The sequence below is a fragment of the Lonchura striata genome, chromosome 5 (assembly GCF_046129695.1).
Source record: "Lonchura striata isolate bLonStr1 chromosome 5, bLonStr1.mat, whole genome shotgun sequence".
NCBI lineage: Eukaryota > Metazoa > Chordata > Aves > Passeriformes > Estrildidae > Lonchura > Lonchura striata.
In genome coordinates, this window is record NC_134607.1 from 71,888,078 (window position 1) to 71,909,730 (window position 21,653).

The 21,653-nt window shown below is 44.9% G+C and overlaps 1 protein-coding gene across 1 annotated transcript in view; it reads left to right on the forward strand.

Annotated features, from left to right (window-relative positions):
* Positions 1–836: 836 nt before the first annotated feature.
* Positions 837–21,653, forward strand: part of FBH1 (F-box DNA helicase 1) — a 30,653-nt gene continuing 9,836 nt past the window's right edge. The window contains exons 1-13 of the mRNA XM_077783716.1: positions 837–2,216; positions 4,441–4,571; positions 5,373–5,502; positions 6,800–6,990; positions 9,795–9,890; positions 10,300–10,394; positions 12,206–12,374; positions 13,114–13,342; positions 14,599–14,686; positions 15,264–15,350; positions 17,053–17,189; positions 18,408–18,507; positions 19,789–19,910. Of these exons, the coding sequence (XP_077639842.1) occupies positions 906–2,216; positions 4,441–4,571; positions 5,373–5,502; positions 6,800–6,990; positions 9,795–9,890; positions 10,300–10,394; positions 12,206–12,374; positions 13,114–13,342; positions 14,599–14,686; positions 15,264–15,350; positions 17,053–17,189; positions 18,408–18,507; positions 19,789–19,910 (2,886 nt within the window). The 5' untranslated portion in view covers positions 837–905. The remainder of the gene's footprint in view (positions 2,217–4,440; positions 4,572–5,372; positions 5,503–6,799; positions 6,991–9,794; positions 9,891–10,299; positions 10,395–12,205; positions 12,375–13,113; positions 13,343–14,598; positions 14,687–15,263; positions 15,351–17,052; positions 17,190–18,407; positions 18,508–19,788; positions 19,911–21,653) is intronic.

Genomic DNA, 21,653 nt, shown 5'->3' on the forward strand with positions numbered 1-21,653 from the left:
ACTCAGGATCCATCCTGAGGGGTTTTTATGGAAAATGGGGATAGAAAAGAGAGGGCAAGGGAAGGGAGACCCTTCATGGCTTCCTGAGATCCCAAGTGAAGCCCCTGGGTCCATGAATTTCTTGGAGAGGAGATGGATCCAGTGTCAGGCTGGGAGAGCTGGGAATGTTCCCCTGGAGAAGGGAAGGATCCAGGGAGAGCTTCCAGCACATTCCAGGCCCTGAAGGGGCTCCAGGAGAGCTGCAGAGGGACTGGGGACAAGGATGGAGGGACAGGACCCAGGGAATGGCTCCCACTGCCAGAGGGCAGGGTTAGGGTTAGGGTTATTTTAATTTTCTTTTTTATTCAATGATTTTTAAATTTTTTTTATTTTTTATTCATTGATTTTTATTTTGCTTTATTTATATCTGATTTTAATTTAATTTTTCATTTTCTTTTTTATTCTTTGATTTTTTCTGTTTTATTCTTTGATTTTTATTTTACATTATTTCTAACAGATTTTAATTTAATGTTTGAATTTTTATTTTTTGTTCTTTGATTTTTATTTTTAATTTTTTTTTATTATTTGATTTTTTTTTTAAATTTCATTTCATTTCATTTCATTCCCCAAATCCTCCTGCCTCCACACCTGTGCCTGAGCAGAAATTCAAAAAACCCACCCGCAATTACTCCTGAAAAAGTGGGATCCGGGCCCATGTCCCTGGGAATTCTACCTGTACCTGGCTCCCTTCCCAGACAACATTCCCTGCCCAGCCTGGATGTGCCACCAAACCCCAAATTCTCCCTCATTCCCTGATTCCCATGGAATTCATTCCCATTTTTCCCCTTTGTGCAGGGCCAGGCAGGCAGAGGAAGATCCTGGATTTCTTCAGGATAAAGGCAAAGCCATCAGCGGGAGCTTCTGGCATGCAGAGCTGCGGGATGAAGGCAGAGCCACTGGATCCCTTTTCCCCTGGAATTCCCCATGGGATGAAGGAAAAGCCTCTGGATCCCTTTTCCCCTGGAACTCCCCATGGGATGAAGGAAAAGCCACTGGATCACTTTTCCCCTGGAATTCCCCATGGGATGAAGGCAGAGCCTCTGGATCCCTTTTCCCCTGGAACTCCCCATGGGATGAAAGCAGAACCACTGGATCCCTTTTCCCCTGGAACTCCTTTTGGGATGAAGGAAAAGCCACTGGATCCCTTTTCCCCTGGAACTCCTTTTGGGATGAAGGAAAAGCCTCTGGATCCCTTTTCCCCTGGAACTCCCCATGGGATGAAAGCAGAGCCACTGGATCCCTTTCCCCCTGGAACTCCCCATGGGATGAAAGCAGAGCCACTGGATCCCTTTTCCTCTGGAATTCCCCATGGGATGAAAGCAGAGCCACTGGATCCCTTTTCTCCTGGAACTCCCCATGGGATGAAGGCAGAGCCACTGGATCCCTTTCCCCCTGGAACTCCCCATGGGATGAAAGCAGAGCCACTGGATCCCTTTTCCTCTGGAATTCCCCATGGGATGAAGGCAGAGCCACTGGATCCCTTTCCCCCTGGAACTCCCCATGGGATGAAAGCAGAGCCACTGGATCCTTTTTCTCCTGGAATTCCCCACGGGATGAAGGAAAAGCCTCTGGATCCCTTTCCCCCTGGAACTTCCCATGGGATGAAAGCAGAGCCACTGGATCCCTTTTCCCCTGGAACTCCTTTTGGGATGAAGGAAAAGCCACTGGATCCCTTTTCCCCTGGAACTCCTTTTGGGATGAAGGAAAAGCCTCTGGATCCCTTTCCCCCTGGAACTCCTTTTGGGATGAAGGAAAAGCCTCTGGATCCCTTTCCCCCTGGAACTCCTTTTGGGATGAAGGAAAAGCCTCTGGATCCCTTTCCTCCTGCACCTCCCTCTCCCTTCAGCAGCCCCTCCCTTTCCCTGCTACCTCCCAGGGCACATCCCAGGAAAAGAGCAATTCCCAAGCCAGAGCAGCATCTCTGGGAGGAACCCAAGGAGAAGATTCCAGAGCTCAGCGGGATCCAGCAGGAATGGCAAGAGCTGGAAGTGGAGCCCCTTCCCGATTCCCACTACGGGCTCCTGGGCACTCGGAGCTGGCAGGTTCCTCAGGGATCCATGGATGATCTTCCTCCTGAAATCCTCAGGAATATTTTTGCTTTCCTGCCAGTGCTGGATCTGTACCAGAGCCTCAGCCTGGTGTGTCGCTGCTGGAGGGAGATAATCCGGGATCCACAGGTAAGGAATGCCCTGGGATGATCCCATGGGATCATCCAGGCCTCCCTTTGTTCCTGTAAATCCCATCATTCTTCCCATGGGATCATCCAGGCCTCCCTTTGTTCCTGTAAATCCCATCATTCTTCCCATGGGATCATCCAGGCCTCCCTTTGTTCCTGTAAATCCCATCATTCTTCCCATAATCCATGAATTTTTAGGTCTCTTGCCCTTTTTTTTTTGGTCTTCTGGACCAAAAGATCCAAGATCCGCGGGTAAGGAACGCTCTGGGATGATCCATGGGATCATCCAGGCCTCCCTTTGTTCCTTTAAATCCCATCATTCTTCCCACAATCCATGAATTTTTAGGTCTCCTGCCCTTTTTCTTTTTTGTCTTCTGGACCAAAGGTTGCTGCCCTATATCCCAAATCCATGTTGGAGCAACATTTCTTCCCATCCGTGGAAAAAAAAAAACTAAATTGGAATTTTCCATAAAATCCCCCTTGCTCAGTTTTCCCTGGAGCCTTTTTTCCTGACAGGAATTATCCAGGGAATTCCTGCAGTGTTCCCAAGCCTCTGGGTGTGCTTGTGGTGCCTCTTGTCACCAAATGGATTTGGAGGAAAACCCTGGAGCTCTGTTTTGATGGATTTTGGTTCCTCTGGAATCAAGGCAAACGGCTGGAAGGGATGATCCCTAAATCCCACAAAAAGTGGCTTGGGAACAGCCAGCACCTCTGAAGTCGCTCACCACTCCCAAAAATCCAGCCCTGTTTGCAGGCTTTGAGGGTTTTTCCCTCTCTTTTTTCCCCTCCCTTTTTTTTTCCCCTTTCTCTTCTTTTTTCCTTTCCCTCTTTTTTTCCCTCTTTTTTTTTCTCCTTCTCTCTCTTTTCCCCCTCTCTCTTTTTTCCTCCCTCTTTTTTCCCCTCTCTTCTTTTTTCCCCTCCCTTTTTTCCCCTCTTTTTTTCCCTCTCTTTTCTGTCTCTTTTTCCCTCACTCATTTTTTCTCCTCTCTTTTATCCCCCTCTCTCTTTTTTCCCCTCTCTTCTTTCCCCTCCCTCTTTTTTCCCTCTCCCTCTTTTTTTCATCTCTTTTTTTCATCTCTTTTTTCCCCTCTCTTCTTTTTTCCCCTCTCTTCTTTTTTCCCCTCTCTTCTTTTTTCCCCTCTCTTCTTTTTTCCCCTCTCTTCTTTTTTCCCCTCTCTTTTTCCCCCCCTTTTTTCCTCTCTTTTCCCCCTCTCTTTTTCCCCTCTCTTTTTCCCCCTCTCTTCTTTTCCTTCCCTCTTTTTTTCCCTCTCCCTCTTTTCTCCATCTTTTTTCTTTTTTTTTCTACCTCTTTTTTCCACTCTCTTCTTTTTTCCCTCCCTTTTTTCCCCTCTTTTTTTCCCTCTCTTTTCTGTCTCTTTTTCCCCTCACTCATTTTTTCTCCTCTCTTTTATCCCCCTCTCTCTTTTTTCCCTCTCTTCTTTTCCCTCCCTCTTTTTTCCCTCTCCCTCTTTTTTTCATCTCTTTTTTTCTCTCTTTTTTCCCCTCTCTTCTTTTTTCCCCTCTCTTCTTTTTTCCCCTCTCTTCTTTTTTCCCCTCTCTTTTCCCCCCCCTTTTTTTCCTCTCTTTTCCCCCCTCTCGTTTTCCCCTCTCTTTTTCCCCCTCTCTTCTTTTCCTTCCCTCTTTTTTTCCCTCTCCCTCTTTTCTCCATCTTTTTTCTTTTTTTTCTACCTCTTTTTTCCACTCTCTTTTTTTTCCCTCCCTTTTTTCCCCTCTTTTTTTCCCTCTCTTTTCTGTCTCTTTTTCCCTCCCTTTTTTTTCTCCTCTCTTTTATCCCCCCCCTCTCTTTTTCCCCCTCTCTTTTTCCCCCTCTCTTTTTCCCCCTCTCTTCTTTTCCCCTCTCTTCTTTTCCCCTCTCTCCTTTTCCCCTCTCTCCTTTTCCCCTCTCTCCTTTTCCCCTCTCTCCTTTTCCCCTCTCTCCTTTTCCCCTCTCTTTTTTCCCCTCTCCCTCTTTTTCCCCTCTTTTTTTTTTCTCTCTCTTTTTTCCTCCCTCATTTTTTCTCCTCCTCTCTTTGATCCCCCCTCTCTCTTTTTTTCCCTCCCTTTCCCCCCCTTTCTCCCCTTTCCTTCCCCATCTCCCTTTCCCATCCAGCTCCTTTTTCAACCCCAGCACTTTTGGGAGCTCCCTGACTTGTCCCTTTTCCCCCTGGAATTCCCTTTTGGAATGCCATGAGGTGAAACCTGCTGCTTTGTGCTTCCCATTCCAGTTTATCCCTTGGAAGAAGCTCTACCACCAGTACCTGAAGAAGGAGGACTCAGCCCTGCAGAGAGTTGAGCAGATCCTGCAGAAATTTTCCATAACCAAGGCGCAGCAGGGATGTGTGCTGGGGCTGGTCAGGTGAGTCCAGTTTGCAGATCCTCAGATATTCCTTGCTTTGGGATTTCTTTTCTTGGATCCTAGGAACTGCCAGCTTTGTTTTCTAAACAGGTGGGAGATGTGCAGGAAAATGGGGAGGAGAAGTGATTTTAATAGGGAAAAAACACTAAAAAGAGGCACAAAACTTTCCTTTTCCTTATTCTGTTTGGACACGAGATCCTGGAATCATGGAATTATTTAGGACCTCTAAGACATGGAGTTCAACCATTCCCAGCACTGCCAAGGTCACCCATATCCCCAGGTGCCACTTCCACAGGTGTTGGAACCTGAAATACAAAGAACTCTCAGAACTTTGGGCCTGTGAGCCAAAGCTTAGAATGAAACTCAAGATTTGATCCAAGACCTTAGAGAAATCTTCCAAACTTAAGTGCTAAAAGTTTTTTAAAATTTCCCTCATGTAAAACTGTGACAGCAAATATGATTGATTGTTTCCCCTGTGAGGGCAGAAGTCAAAACTGTGCTTGAAAAAGTATCTACAGACACGCAAATATTTAATTTTTTTTTTTTAATATGGGTATTTTATATATAGAAATATGGGTATTTTGCCCACATACAAAATTAGGTGAACACTAATTAGTGTGCAAGGCTCTTTGTCCAGAGGCAATCCCTATTGAGAATTATTAAGTTTATTTTTGATTTTTCCAGTGAATCTCAAAGGGTCCATGCTGCACTAATAATGAGCTGTGGGTGTTTAGCAGGATGTGCTTGGGAGGAGCCACAAATTCCTTGGAGAGTAAATCCCTCAATATTCCTCCTGCACAGGTTGGTGTCATCCACAGCACCCAAGGTGGATCCCACTGCGCTTCTCCAGATTTTGGGAAGTCATCCCCTCTTCCCAAAGGCTCAAGTCTGTGTCCTCAGCAAATTCCCAGATTTACAGAGCAAGCCTGGGGTGAGTTTCACTCTTATTTCTGTTTTTTTTTTAACAAATTCCTGCTGTGTCCCCAAGCCTCTGGGTGTGTTTGTGGTGTCTTTTGTGATCAAATGGATTTAGAGGAAAACCCTGGAGCTCTGTTTTGATAGATTTTGGTTTCTCTGGAATCAAGGCAAACAGCTGGAAGGGATGATCCCTAAATCCCACAAAAAGTGGCTTGGGAACAGCCAGCACCCCTCCAGTTGCTCACCATTCCCCTGGGAACTGACCTCAGACCACATTCTCAGGGAGATCCAGGTTTTCCTTCATGCCATTCCCATAAATTTAGATGGATAAAGCTGGTCAGGGTGCAAATATGGGATGTGCTCCTCCCTCCCTAAGACATCCTAAAACTCTGCGTGTTTGAGGTCACTCTGCCCTCCTGTATCCCAAACTCCTCCCTCTGTGGCGTTATTTGGGATAATTTGGGCTGCTCTGATGCCTCAGGGTTTAGTTTTTATATTTTTGACATTCTGAGCTGCTTTGGTGTGTGGGTCTGAGCTTCTCATGATGGGATGGTGAGCTCTGTGCACAGAGCAGGGACACAAAACAATTCCTGCTCCAGCTGGGCACCAAGGACAAATGATCCAAACCTCAGCCCAGGAGCACAAACACCGTGGGCTGGAGAGAGAAAAACAAGCAGGGTGGGACTGATGGGCTGGAGCTGGAATGGGAATGAACTCCAAGGTGTCAATGGAGCAGAACTGATCCCAGGGAGAGCCCCCGGGAGCGCTCGTGCATTTTGGGGCCATTTTGGGTCATTTGGGTTCATTTTGGGACCATTTTGGGTCATCTTGGGTTCATTTTGGGGCCATTTTGGATCATTTGGGTTCATTTTGGGACCATTTTGGTTCATCTTGGGTTCATTTTGGGACCATTTTGGTTCATCTTGGGTTCATTTTGGGACCATTTTGGTTCATCTTGGGTTCATTTTGGGACCATTTTGGTTCATTTGGGTTCATTTTGGGACCATTTTGGGTCATCTTGGGTTCATTTTGGGACCATTTTGGTTCATTTGGGTTCATTTTGGGGCCAGTTTGGTTCATATGGGTGCAGCCCTGGCTGGGCTCTGGTGCTGCCCAAGGTGGATCCATGGAGGAGATCCTTTAATAAATCCCTAATTTATTCTTTAGCTCTGCCCAGCCTCTGCTCCAGCTCACCCTCCACAAGGCATCAATTTAGAATTTAACAGCTCCTCACGGAATTTTTCCACCTCCAAGCAGGATTTTCCTGGAAACACCAAGCTTTCTGCTGTCTTTTCCTTGTCCTTCCCCAGCCAGAGAAGATGTGGGCGGTCTTTGCTGTCATGGTGCTGTTCTCTGACGGTGTTGGTGACATCCAGAGGCTCCTGGAATGTTTCCGGAGCCCCCGCTCGCCGCTGGCCGTGCTGGAGGTCACCGAGGTGCTCCACTGCATGGCCACGCTGCTCCTGGCCATGAGGAACAAGAGCATTCCCATCTCCAACAGGTCAGGAGCTTCCCATCCCAGCCCTGCACGCTTCCCTCCATCCCTAGATTGTTCCAATCCGGCCTTGGATGTTTCAGGGATCAGGCAGCTGCAGCGTCTCTGGGAATTCCTCATTCCCAAATCCCATCCATGGCTGCCCTCTGACAGTGGGAGCCATTCCCTGTGTCCTGTCCCTCCATCCTTGTCCCCAGTCCATCTGCAGCTCTCCTGGAGCCCCTTCAGGGCCTGGAATGTGCTGGAAGCTCTCCCTGGATCCTTCCCTTCTCCAGGGGAACATTCCCAGCTCTCCCAGCCTGACACTGGATCCATCTCCTCTCCAAGAAATTCATGGACCCAGGGGCTTCACTTGGAATCTCAGGAAGCCATGAAGGGTCTCCCTTCCCTTTCCCTATCTTTTCTATCCCCATTTTCCATAAAAATCCCTTGGGATGGATCCTGAGTGTCCCAAATCCCAGAATCCTGGACCAGTTTGGGTGGGAAGGGACCTCCAAGCTCATTCCAGGGCCACCTGCCATGATCTCAGGGTGCTCCAGTCCTTCCTGGGACATTGCAGGGATCCAGGGGCAGCCCCAGCTGCTCTGGCAATCCCAGCCCAGCCAGGAATTCCTCATTCCCAAGATCCCATCCCTGGCTGCCCTCTGGCAGTGGGAGCCATTCCCTGGGTCCTGTCCATCTTTTATCCCAAAGTCTCTCCTGGAGCCTCTTTAGGCCCTGGAAGAGGCTCTGAGCTCTCTCCAATTTTGAGTTTCCAAATTCCAGCAGGACAGGAGCATTCCCATCTCCAGCAGATCAGGAGATTCCCATTCCATCCCTGCACCTTTCCCACCATCCCCAGTTGCTCCAGTCTGGCTCTGGATCGTTCCAGGGATGAGGCAGTTGCAGCTGCTCCGGGGATTCCTTCCCAATATCCCATCCCAAATCTTCCCTTTTTTCCAGTCTGAAGCCATTCCCTGTTTCCTGTCCATCCTTTATCCCAAAGTCTCTCCCTGGAGCCCCTTTAGGTCCTGGAAGGGGCTCAGAGCTCTCTCCAATTTTGAGTTTCAAATTCCTCCAATTCCAAGGGAATTAATTATTTCCTGATTGAATTAATATATTTATAATTAATATAGTCATAATTTAGTAATTAATTATCAATTTTCCATAATTAAAAAATTTATATATATTAATAGTATTAATATGCAACTATATAGATTATATCATTATAATCTATAATGTATAATAATGATGTATATTTATATAAAAATTAGATATTATAATTATATAATAATAATCTACATTGTAAAAATAAATATTGTGAATATAAATATATATAATAAATATATTATATCATTTATTAATATAGGTAGTATTATAATATAATTATAATATGATACAATTATATATCATTATTAGATATAGTTATATAATAATAATTATTATTATATAATTATATGGTTATATATGAATATAATTATGTGATTATATAATTAATATATTTATAATTTATAGTTACAATTATAGTTTATAAATTAAATATATGATATAATATATAGAATGTAATATAATACAATATAATGCAATATAATATTCCTGATTTAATTAATTAATATTGTTTTTAATATAATAAATTAATGAATTATTTCCTATTTAATTACTTATTATTAAATAAATATGTTTGGGGAATTCTTTGGGTATCTAACTTTAACCCTCCCCAAAACTGATTTATTTTACTTCATTCCAAGTCCTAGGAGCTCCTTCCCTCATGATCCTTTCGTTCCCAAAAAAAAAGAAAAAAAAAGGGAACTGAGCAAAGATTCCTTTATTTTTCGGGATTGCAGTGAGGATAAGGATGAAGCACACAGGGAAATCCTTCTTGGGAGAAAATTGGGAAGGAACTGGAATGGAAAATGAAAATATCCAGGAATTAGATGGCTCTGGAAGCTGTGGGTTCTGAGGGACTGTAGGACAGGGAAAGGTTCATCCCGAGGGAACCTGGGATCTTTCTTTGGAATGTTAATGATTGATTAATTGCTGGATAAAGTCATTAACCTGCAGGAAATGTGGCAGGATGGCCCTGGCCAGCAACGAGAGCCGTGATCCAGGTCCAAATCCAGGGATTTTAGAATTTCCCAGACTAGAAAAAGTGGGAATTCCTCCTGGGAATAAGGAGGGAGCGTGTCCTGGAGGAATTGCCTGATTGCTGTTTGCAGTAATTAATGAGCACATCGTGATGAGAGACACAAAATCTGCCCTGGAGGGGTGGAAGAAAGGAACAAAACTGCCCTAAAAGAGGGAAAACCAGAGTGGGGAAAACCCTGCTGGAGAATCCAGGTTAATTTTAAACCAATTGTTGTCGTTATAAACCCAAAGAATCTCTTTTCCCTCTGCAGTGAAAAACCACCCAAGAATTATTATCAGAGTTAAAAACCTCCCCCAAAACCATTCTAAACCAAAAGCTGCTTCACTCCAAAAGGCCAAAGCAGCCCCAAATCCCCTCTCAGCTCCCCCAGCCCCAGCTCTGCTGTTAATTGTGGCTCAGGAGAGCAGAATTATCCCCTGGACTCTGATCCCAGGTCCTGTTTGCATGGAAAAGCCTGGAATACAAACCTGGCAGGGCTGAGGGAGAGGCCACGCTCAGAGCTGACCCCACTTTTCAAGGCAGAATTAATTTAAAGAACATCTTAAATTATTCATCATTTCCTGCAGAGCTTGAGGCTTTTTTTATTTAATTATTTTAAGATATTGGTGGTGTTTTAAGTGGCTACAGAAGTGGTAATTCCTGTCTTATCCCTTTTTTTTTTCTTTTTTTTCTTTTTTTTTTTAAGGCTTCACTACAATATTTTCTACTGTTTGTATCTGATGGAAAATGCCTGTGGAATTGTGCAGCCTCTGGAAGAGGGAAGAGTGAATTTGTGTTCCAGGTGATCCAAGCAGTGTCCTGAGGGAATGCTGAGCATTCCATGGAGAGGGGAGAAAGGAAATGGGATAAATTCATCCATCACCGAAGTCTAACAAAGATAAAACTGGTTTTTAATGAGCTTAAGGTGCCAAATTCATTCTTAAAGCACAGAATGGTCCCTTAAAAAGATATTTTCCTTTGTTGGTGTGTGATGTTTTCTTGTATTCCCTAAAAAATCTTTCCCAAGATTTTATCTCCAGTATTTGCTTATTCCATGCTTTTCTCTTTTCCCCAATAACCAAGATGGGATGGGATCAATCAATCCCTGATTTCCCAGTTAATTTCTTTTATGTGGGAGGATTTATTTTAGGGATTTTTAAGGGATTCATTCCTTTCCCACGTGTTGAGTGGAATTTTTTCCCTGTTTTCAGTGGATGGGCTGATGTCAAACTGACCCATGAGCAGCAGAGGATTTTGAGTCACAAGATTGAGCCTGGCCAAACAGTGAAAATAATGGCATTTGCAGGTAAGAGCCCAAAATGTGGGAAAAATATCTGGACAATTCCCAATCTTCTCCTTCCTCCCTGATCCCTCTGCCTGGGGGATTGTGAGATCCCAAGGGGATCAATTTGTGCCTCTGGGATAACAAATTTAAGGGAAAATCTGCCAAAAAACGGAGGCAGAATAAAAACAGGGGAGTGAGGAGTGGGAAAATGTGGGACAGCCCTACAAATCCCAAATTTGGGAAAGGAAGGAGGACAAGGAGAATGCTCCAGGTGCTGGAGTAGATATTTCCCTGGAACTTCTGGGGGAGCAGTTCCTGAAGGATTGACCCTATGGAAAAAGGGATCCAGGCTGGAGCAGTTCCTGAAGGATTGAGCCCAAAAGGGATCCAGACTGGAGCAGTTCCTGAAGGATTGACCCTATGGAAAAAGGGATCCAGGCTGGAGCAGATCCTGAAGGATTGAGCCCATGGAAAAGGGATCCAGGCTGGAGCAGATCCTGAAGGATTGAGCCCATGGAAAAGGGATCCAGGCTGGAGCAGTTCCTGAAGGATTGACCCTATGGAAAAAGGGAGCAGTTCCTGAAGGATTGACCCCAAAAGGGATCCAGGCTGGAGCAGATCCTGAAGGATTGAGCCTATGGAAAAGGGATCCAGGCTGGAGCAGTTCCTGAAGGATTGAGCCCAAAAGGGATCCAGGCTGGAGCAGTTCCTGAAGGATTGAGCCCATGGAAAAGGGATCCAGGCTGGAGCAGATCCTGAAGGATTGAGCCCATGGAAAAGGGATCCAGGCTGGAGCAGATCCTGAAGGATTGAGCCCATGGAAAAGGGATCCAGGCTGGAGCAGTTCCTGAAGGATTGACCCCATGGAAAAGGGATCCAGGCTGGAGCAGTTCCTGAAGGATTGAGCCCAAAAGGGATCCAGGCTGGAGCGGTTCCTGAAGGATTGACCCCAAAAGGGATCCAGGCTGGAGCAGATCCTGAAGGATTGACCCCAAAAGGGATCCAGGCTGGAGCAGTTCCTGAAGGATTGATCCAAAAGGGATCCAGGCTGGAGCAGATCCTGAAGGACTGACCCCAAAAGGGATCCAGGTTGGAACAGATCCTGAAGACTTGAGCCCATGGAAAAGGGATCCAGGCTGGAGCAGTTCATGAAGGATTGACCCCAAAAGGGATCCAGGCTGGAGCAGATCCTGAAGGATTGACCCCATGGAAAAGGGATCCAGGCTGGAGCAGATCCTGAAGGATTGACCCTATGGAAAAAGGGATCCAGGCTGAAGCAGTTCCTGAAGGATTGACCCCATGGAAAAGGGATCCAGGCTGGAGCAGTTCATGAAGGATTGACCCCAAAAGGGATCCAGGCTGGAGCAGTTCCTGAAGGATTGAGCCCAAAAGGGATCCAGGCTGGAGCAGTTCCACTCCATGGAAAAAGGGATCCACACTGAAGTGGCAGATCCTAAATCTGTGCCAGGGAAGGTTTAGGTTGGATATTGGGATAATTCCTCCATGCAAAGGCTTATCCAGCCCTGGCACAGCTGGCCAGGCAGGGCTGGAGTCCCCATTCCTGGAGGGATTTTAAAATCCTATGGATGTGGCACCTGGGACATGGATGCCCTTGGAAATGCTGGGAATGGTTGGGCTTGACCTTAAAAAGCTTTGCCAACCTAAATAATTCCCTGATTCTCTGAAATCAGGAGTGAAGTGGAATATTGGAGTTGGGACAGCAGGAGAAGGAGGTGTGAAAAAAAAAAAATCCATGTGGAATCGTTAATTCCTGACGGTGGATATTTTATTCCTTATTTTTATTTTGTTCCTTCTTTTCCTCTCCTCTCCAGGCACAGGGAAAACCTCAACCTTGGTCAAGTACGCGGAGAAATTCTCAGAGCTGAAATTCCTTTACCTGGCTTTTAACAAAGCTGTGGCAGAGAAGGGGAAAAAGGTTTTTCCAAGGAATGTCACCTGCAAGACCTTCCACTCCTTGGCTTTTGGAAGCATTGGGAGACAGTGAGTGGGAAATTCCAGTTCCTTTGGAAGCAGGGAAAGGACGAGAGAGGGGAAGTGGTTTTGAGGGAAAGCTCCAGGATTTGAGGCAGCACAAATAATTGGGGGGAATTTATCATTTATGGTTTCCAGATGGGTGGGAGTGGGATGCTCCAGGGATTTTAGCATCCATGGGAGCACCCCAAAGCCAAGGAGCTCCTCACAGGGAGGTGGAAATTCACAATTCAGGGAGGTTTTCCCACTTCCCATTCCCACTGGAATGCTGCAACTGCTCTACGTGCTGCTTTTCCTGAGGATCAATTCCTTTTCCAGAGGATCAATTTCCTTATCCTGAGCTTTTTTCAGGATCCAATTTCTGTCCAGTTCTGGCACATTTAAGCTGAGGGTAGGAAGGAAAATGAGCCACGACCTAGAAAAAGGAAATCCCTTTCCTTGCCTCTGCAAACACACTGGAATTCCAGGGATGAGCTCAATTTTCCATCTCTAAAATGTATAAAATCAACACATTTGTGCTTCCACCAGGACAAATCTGTGTAGATTTAAAGATATTCCATTATTAGGATGAATTGGGATATAAAGCTGACCATTTTCCAGGGATAGTGCACAAAAAAAGGGATTTCTGTAAGTTTTAACTTTTTTTGTCTTTTTTTTTGTCTTTTTTTTGGTCTTTTTTTTTGTCTTTTGTCTTTTTTTGGTCTATTTTTTTTTCCTTTTTTTTGTCTTTTTCGTACCTCTGGCACAGCTACAAAGAGAAAGGCAAGCTGAACTTCTCCAAGATGTCCGTTTATTCCATCAGCTTCCTCCTCCGGAACAGGGAGGGCAAATCCCTGTTTGTAAGAGGGAAAACAGTGACCCAAACCTTGGAAAACTTCTTCTCCTCCTCAGATGAGGAGATCTGTGAGGAGCACACGCCCCTGTGGTTCAAAAACACTCACGGGCAGATGCAGCTCATGAGCCCAGAGGAAAAGAGAGTGAGTTTTTGGGATGGAGCCTCTGGAATTTTCTGAGGTTGGATGGGGTTTGGAGAAGTCTGGGATGGTGGGAGGTGTCCCTGCTCACAGGTGGGGTGGTTTTGAGGTCTCTTCCAACCCAAACCATTCCATGATTTTATAAAATAAATCATGTTCATTGCCCTTCCCAAAATGTTGATCGGCAGGGATCTTCCCGTGTTCAGCTGAAATTTGGGATGGGGGAAATTTGGGATTGGGGAATCCTTCAGCCAGAGAAGGGGTTGGGGTAAATCCTGAGCTGTGGAAGAAATCGGAGGCTGGAAGCAACATTCCAAAGGAATTGGGAGGAGGAATCAAAAAATGGAAGGAAGAATCAGAAGACTGGAAGGAAGATCAAAAGGTTGGGAGGGGGAATCAAAGATTGAGAGGAAAATCAAAAATTTGGGAGGAGGAATCAAAGATTGGAAGGAAAAATCAAAAATTGGAAGGAGGAAAATCAAAAGATTGGGAGGAGGAAAAACAAAAGATTGGGAGGAGGAATCAAAAGTTTGGAAGGAAAATCAAAAGTTTGGAAGGAGGAAAATCAAATGATTGGGAGGAAAATCAAAAGTTTGGAAGGAGGAATCAATGATTGGAAGGAAGAATCAAGGTTGGAAGGAGGAAAATGAAAAGATTGGGAGGAGGAAAATAAAAGATTGGGAGGAGGAAAAACAAAAGATTGGGAGGAGGAATCAAAAGTTTGGGAGGAAAATTAAAAGTTTGGGAGGAGGAATCAAAGATTGGAAGGAAGAGTCAGAAGGTTGGGAGGTGGAAAATCAAAAGATTGGGAAGAGGAATCAAAGACTGGGAGGAGGAACCAAAGGATTGGGAAGAAGATGATGTTTGGGAAAAAAAGGATAATCCCTGTTTTCCCTAAAAAATACTTCTAGTCAATCTCCTCACCAAATCCTTGTGGATCTGAGGAGCTGCTTGGGATGGGAAAAAGGGATCTGGAGTTTTTTGGGAATGGCTTCCCACTGCCAGAGGGCAGGGATGGATGGGATTTTGGGAATGAGGAATTCCTGGCTGGGCTGGGATTCCCAGAGAAGTTGTGGCTGCCCCTGGATCCCTGGAATGTCCAAGGCCAGGCTGGAGCAGCCTGGGATAGAGGAAAATGTCCCTGTCCACGGATGGGATGGGACTGGATGGGCTTTGAGTCCCTTTCCAGCCCAAACCATTCCATCATTTAATTTTTCTTCCGTGATTTTATCCCAATCCTTCTGTTTTTCCCATTTTAGATCAACGTGGAAGAGGCCAAAGAGATTTGGTGCAACATGAAGAAGCTGGATGGAGACGCACAGAAGAAATACAAGATGACTTGTGATGGTAAAAGAGATGGAAAATCCCTTGGGAAAAGGGGATTTAATGGTGGAAAAATCAATGGATTTATTATTTCTGGTTTTGGCTGAGCATCCAGAAGGAGAAAATCCTTTTTTTTCCTGCCACTGGTTCACCAGGGAATATCCCTCTGGCTCAATTTTTCATTTTATGTGTATTTATAAAATACATTAATGAATTTGTGCTCCCACTTGGATAAAAATGTGCAGATTTTAAGGATATTCCTATTTTATAGTGGCTACAAATCAGGCCCAAAGTTGGAAGTTGCTTCCAGCACATCCTTTCCTCTGGATAGTGCTGGATATAACTGGGAAAAACCTTTTTCTTGGAATTTTTTGTGGGCATTAAGAAGCTTGAAATCATCAAATTTGGGCTGCCAAGAGAGACCAGAGATTTTTTGCAGCCCTTCCAAATGTGGAAATTCCAAGGGGGAAGCAAGGCCAGAAATGTCACAAAAAAAAAAAAAAAAAAAAAAAAAAAAAAAAAAAAAAAAAGGGGGGGGGATTTGTTTTAAAGGTCCTGGTGGTTTTCCATCTCCTTGAAATTCCTGATTTTTTTCCCTCAGGATATTTGAAACTTTGGCAGCTCAGCAAGCCCCAGCTCTGGGGATACGATGCCATTTTTGTGGATGAAGCCCAGGATTGCACTCCAGGTGAGTAATTCCAGGAGCTGGAGCTCCAATCCCACTTCCAGAGGGGATTTCCATGTGCTCGGAAATGTGGTGGAAGTATCTTCACAGAAATACTTGGAATTTAAACAAATTTTCCCCTCAGCTTTCCTTGAGTTTGGAGCAGGTTCTTCCAAACTGAGCTTTCCCTTGAATTTGGATCCTCATGATCCCAACTGAATTTTCCTTTGGGTTTGATTGGAGCAGGTCCTTCCCTCATGATCCCAACTGAGTTTTCCTTTGGAGCTGGATTGGAGCAGGTTCTTCCCTCATGATCCCAACTGAGTTTTCCTCTGGGTTTGGATTGGAGCAGGTTCTTCCCTCATGATCCCAACTGAGCTTTCCTTTGGGTTTGGATTGGAGCAGGTCCTTCCCTCATGATCCCAACTGAGCTTTCCTTTGGGTTTGGATTGGAGCAGGTCCTTCCCTCATGATCCCAACTGAGCTTTCCTTTGGGTTTGGATTGGAGCAGGTTCTTCCCTCATGATCCCAACTGAGCTTTCCTTTGGGTTTGGATTGGAGCAGGTCCTTCCCTCATGATCCCAACTGAATTTTCCTTTGGGTTTGGATTGGAGCAGGTTCTTCCCTCATGATCCCAACTGAGCTTTCCTTTGGGTTTGGATTGGAGCAGGTCCTTCCCTCATGATCCCAACTGAATTTTCCTTTGGGTTTGGATTGGAGCAGGTTCTTCCCTCATGATCCCAACTGAGCTTTCCTTTGGGTTTGGATTGGAGCAGGTCCTTCCCTCATGATCCCAACTGAGTTTTCCTTTGGGTTTGGATTGGAGCAGGTCCTTCCCTCATGATCCCAACTGAGTTTTCCTTTGGAGTTGGATTGGAGCAGGTTCTTCCTTCTTCATCCAAATTGAGCTTCTCATGGGTTTGGAGCAGGTTCTTCCTTCATGATCCCAAATGAGTTTTCCTTTGGGTTTGGATTGGAGCATGTTCTTCCCTCATGATACAAACTGAGCTTTCCTCTGGGTTTGGAGCAGGTTTTCCAGTTTTCCACTCATGATCTAAACTGAGCTTTCCCTTGGATTTAGACCCTCATGATCCCGACTGAGTTTTCCTTTGTGTTTGGATTGGAGCATGTTCTTCCCTCATGATCCAAACTGAGTTTTCCTTTGGGTTTGGAGCAGGTTTTCCACTCATGATCTAAACTGAGCTTTCCCTTGGATTTAGACCCTCGTGATCCCAACTGAGCTTTCCCTTCAGTTTGGAGCAGATTCTTCCCTCATGATCCCAACTGAGTTTTCCTTTGGGTTTAGATTGGAGCAGATTCTTCCCTCATGATCCCAACTGAGCTTTCTTCTGGGTTTGGAGCAGGTTTTCCACTCATGATCTAAACTGAGCTTTCCTTTGGATTTAGACCTCATGATCCTAGCTGAGCTTTCCCTTGGGTTTGGAACAGGTTCTTCCCTCATGATCCAATTTTATTTTTCCCCACAGCCAGCGTGAATATTGTGCAATCCCAAAAATGTGGGAAAATCCTGCTGGGAGACCCTCAGCAGCAGAAGTTCTTCCCTCATGATCCCAACTGAGCTTTCCTCTGGGTTTGGAGCAGGTTTTCCACTCATGATCTAAACTGAGCTTTCCCTTGGATTTAGACCTCATGATCCCAGCTAAGCTTTCCCTTGGATTTGGAGCAGGTTATTCCTTCACAATCCAATTTTTTTTCCCCCCCACAGCCATCGTGGATATTGTGCAATCCCAAAAATGTGGGAAAATCCTGGTGGGAGACCCTCACCAGCAGATCTACACCTTCCGAGGGGCCGTCAACACCCTCTACTTGCTGCCTCACACCCACGTGTACTACCTGACCCAGGTAAGGGCAGCATTTTCCATGGATAAATCCCAAATCCATGGAAAATTTGGCACTGTGGAGGGTTTGCTGTTCCCTGGATTGGGGGATCTGGAAGCTGTGGGGCTTTAGTGGAGAGATCTCATCCTGTTGATGGGAAAGTGGGAGTTGGGATTGAGGCTTGGTGCAGGGAGATTCCTCTTTTTTGAGGGGATCACGTCTGGAATGCTGGATCTGAAGCTGGAGCTGCTGGGAAAGCTGGGAATGTTCCCCTGGAGAAGGGAAGGATCCAGGGAGAGCTTCCAGCACATTCCAGGGGCTCCAGGAGAGCTGCAGAGGGACTGGGGACAAGGATGGAGGGACAGGACCCAGGGAATGGCTCCCACTGCCAGAGGGCAGCCAGGGATGGGATTTGGGAATGAGGAATTCCTGGCTGGGCTGGGATTGCCAGAGCAGCTGGGGCTGCCCCTGGATCCCTGGAATGTCCCAGGAAAGGCTGGAGCAGCCTGGGATGGTGGGATTGGAATGGGATGGGATTTGAGGTCCCTTCCCACCCAAACCATTCCAGGATTCTGGGATCAAGGAGGCCCAGAATCCATCCCGAGGGATTTTTATGGAAGCTGGGGATAGAAAAGGGAAGGGAGACCCTTCCTGGAGTCCCGAGATTCCCAGTGAAACCCCCGGATCCCAAAATTCCTTCCTGGAGCAGAGTCAGGGTGGGGATGGATCCAATGCCAGGCTGGGAGAGCTGGGAATGGAGGGAATTCCCTGGGAAAGGGAGATTGGGGTGGGATTTTGGGAAGGAATTCCTGGCTGGGCTGGGATTGCCAGAGCAGCTGGGGCTGCCCCCGGATCCCTGGAATGTCCAAGGAAAGGCTGGAGCAGCCTGGGACAGTGGGAGGTGTCCCAGCCCATGGCCACGATTTTCTGGGAGTGTTTTGGAGAAAATCTGATGCTTTTTCCATGGAAAAAAATTGCCCAGGACTCACATCATTTGGATTTAAGAACGACCAGGATTTCTAGGAATACTTTGGAGGGATCTTGATGCTTTTTCCAAGGGAAAAGTTCTCCAGAAATTCTTAAGAACAACCAGGAGTTCTGGGAGTATTTTGGAGAAATTTTGATGCTTTTTCCATGGGAAAAAACTTCTCGGGAAGATTGCTGGGAATGCCATAATTCCATATAGATGGAATCGTATAGATTCCAAGAATTCCTTCATGTTTTGCCTGCTGATTTTCCCAGAGTTTCCGCTTCGGCCCCGAGATCGCCTACGTGGGCTCCACCATCCTGGACGTGTGCAAAGGGATCCGCAGTAAAACCCTGGTGGGAGGGAGGCAAAAGGGTGAGCTGGGATCAGGAATTCCCAAAGAATTCCCAAAGAATTCCCCAAGAATGTTTGTTGAATAATTAGTAATTAAATAGGGAATCATTCATTAGTTTAGTATATTAAATTAATAGTAACAGGAAAGAAATTATAAATATTGAATTAATACAAAATATAAAATTAAATTGATGTTAAAATATGAATATTGGTTAATTTACAAAAATGGATTAATGATAAAATAGAAATGTAAAATAATAAAATATTATATTATAATACAATATTCAAACAAGTTAGTAATAAAGTATTAATAATAATTAAATACCTAAAACTAAATTATACAGAAATATAAATATAGATAACAATTTAATGTAAAATAAGAAAATATTAAATTAAATTAAGAATAATCTATAAATAAATCATTTCCTATAAGTAAATTTATAATAAAATGGAAATAATAAATTAATAGCAAAACATAAAATTAAATTAATAATGAAAATGAAATAGCAATTAATTTCCTGAAATTAAATTAATAATAAAATATGAAGTTACATTTAGAAATAAAATAGAATAAATGAAATTATTAATGAAATATTGATAATATTAATCATTAATTAACTGGGAATTCCTACAGGAATGGCTGTGGGTAACTGGGAATTCCTGCAGGAATGGCTGTGGGTAACTGGGAATAACTGGGAATTCCTGCAGGAATGGCTGTGGATAACTGGGAATAACTGGGAATTCCTGCAGGAATGGCTGTGGATAACCGGGAATAACTGGGAATTCCTGCAAGAATGGCTGTGGATAACTGGGAATGGCTGTGGGTAACTGGGAATTCCTACAGGAATGGCTGTGGATAACTGGGAATGGCTGTGGGTAACTGGGAATTCCTACAGGAATGGCTGTGGGTAACTGAGAATTCCTGCAGGAATGGCTGTGGATAACTGGGAATAACTGGGAATTCCTGCAGGAATGGCTGTAGATAACCAGGAATAACCAGGAATTCCTGCAGGAATGGCTGTGGATAACCAGGAATAACTGGGAATTCCTGCAGGAATGGCTGTGGGTAACCGGGAATAACTGGGAATTGCAGGAATGGCTGTGGGTAACTGGGAATAACTGGGAATTCCTGCAGGAATGGCTGTGGATAACTGGGAATGGCTGTAGGTAACTGGGAATTCCTGCAGGAATGGCTGTGGGTAACTGGGAATAACTGGGAATTTCAGGAATGGCTGTGGATAACTGGGAATAACTGGGAATTCCTGCAGGAATAGCTGTGGATAACCGGGAATTTCTCCCCAGGGGACGTGCGGGGCGGCCGGGAGGGGAAGATGGCGCTGCTGTCCCGGAGCAACTGGAAAGTGTTTGAGGACGCCGTGGAATTCTCTGGGAGAGACCCCCCGGCCAAAATCCACGTCATTGGGGTGAGGGGCATGGCACCCACTCACATTCCAAGGATTTCAAGGAATATTCCAGGAAAAAGCAGGAATCTTTTGTGCCCAGGGATGCTGTTATTCTCCAACCCCTGCAGGCCTTGTCCCATTTTGAGGCCACAATCCATTTTTTGGATAATTTGTCCCAATTTTATCAGGCATGAGGCTGGAAAAGAGGGATAGACTGCTGGAATAAAGAATTCCAAGGATTTCAATGAATATTCCAGGAAAATGCAGGAAATTTTTGTGGCCAGGGATGTTATTTGGAGCTGTTGCTCTCCAACCTTTGCAGGCCTCATCCCATTTTGAGACCTCAATCCATTTTTTTGGATAATTTGTCCCATTTTTATTTGGAATGGGGCAATGAAAGAGGGATGGACAGCTGGAATAAAGAATTCCAAGGATTTCAGTGAATATTCCAGGAAAAAACAGGAATCTTTTCTGCCCAGGGATGCTGTTATTCCCCAACCCCTGCAGGCCTCGTCCCATTTTGAGGCCACAATCCATTTTTTGGATAATTTGTCCCAATTTTATCAGGCATGAGGCTGGAAAAGAGGGATGGACAGCTGGAATAAAGAATTCCATGGATTTCAATGAATATTCCAGGAAAAAGCAGGAAATTTTTGTGGCCAGGGATGTTATTTGGAGCTGTTGCTCTCCAACCTTTGCAGGCCTCATCCCATTTTGAGGCCTCAATCCATTTTTTTTAATAATTTGTCCCATTTTTATAAGGAATGGGGCAGTGAAAGACGGATGGACAGCTGGAATAAAGAATTCCAAGGATTTCAATGAATATTCCAGGAAAAAGCAGGATTTTTTTTAATGGCCAGGGATGTTATTTGGAGCTGTTGCTCTCCAACCTTTGCAGGCCTCATCCCATTTTGAGACCTCAATCCATTTTTTTGGGTAATTTGTCCCATTTTTATTTGGAATGGGGCAATGAAAGAGGAATGGACAGCTGGAATAAAGAATTCCAAGGATTTCAGTGAATATTCCAGGAAAAAACAGGAATCTTTTCTGCCCAGGGATGCTGTTATTCCCCAACCCCTGCAGGCCTCGTCCCATTTTGAGGCCTCAATCCGGTTTTTTTTGATAATTTGTCCCATTTTTATGAGGGATGGGGCTGGAAAAGAGGGATGGACAGCTGGAATAAAGAATTCCATGGATTTCAATGAATATTCCAGGAAAATGCAGGAAATTTTTGTGGCCAGGGATGTTATTTGGAGCTGTTGCTCTCCAACCTTTGCAGGCCTTGTCCCATTTTGAGGCCTCAATCCATTATTAGGATAATTTGTCCCAATTTTATCAGGGATGGGGCAGTGAAAGACGGATGGACAGCTGGAATAAAGAATTCCAAGGATTTCAATGAATATTCCAGGAAAATGTAGGAAATTTTTGTGGCCAGGGATGTTATTTGGAGCTGTTGCTCTCCAACCTTTGCAGGTCTCATCCCATTTTGAGACCTCAATCCATTTTTTTGGATAATTTGTCCCATTTTTATTTGGAATGGGGCAATGAAAGAGGGATGGACAGCTGGAATAAAGAATTCCAAGGATTTCAGTGAATATTCCAGGAAAAAACAGGAATCTTTTCTGCCCAGGGATGCTGTTATTCCCCAACCCCTGCAGGCCTCGTCCCATTTTGAGGCCTCAATCCGGTTTTTTTTGATAATTTGTCCCATTTTTATGAGGGATGGGGCTGGAAATGAGGGATGGACAGCTGGAATAAAGAATT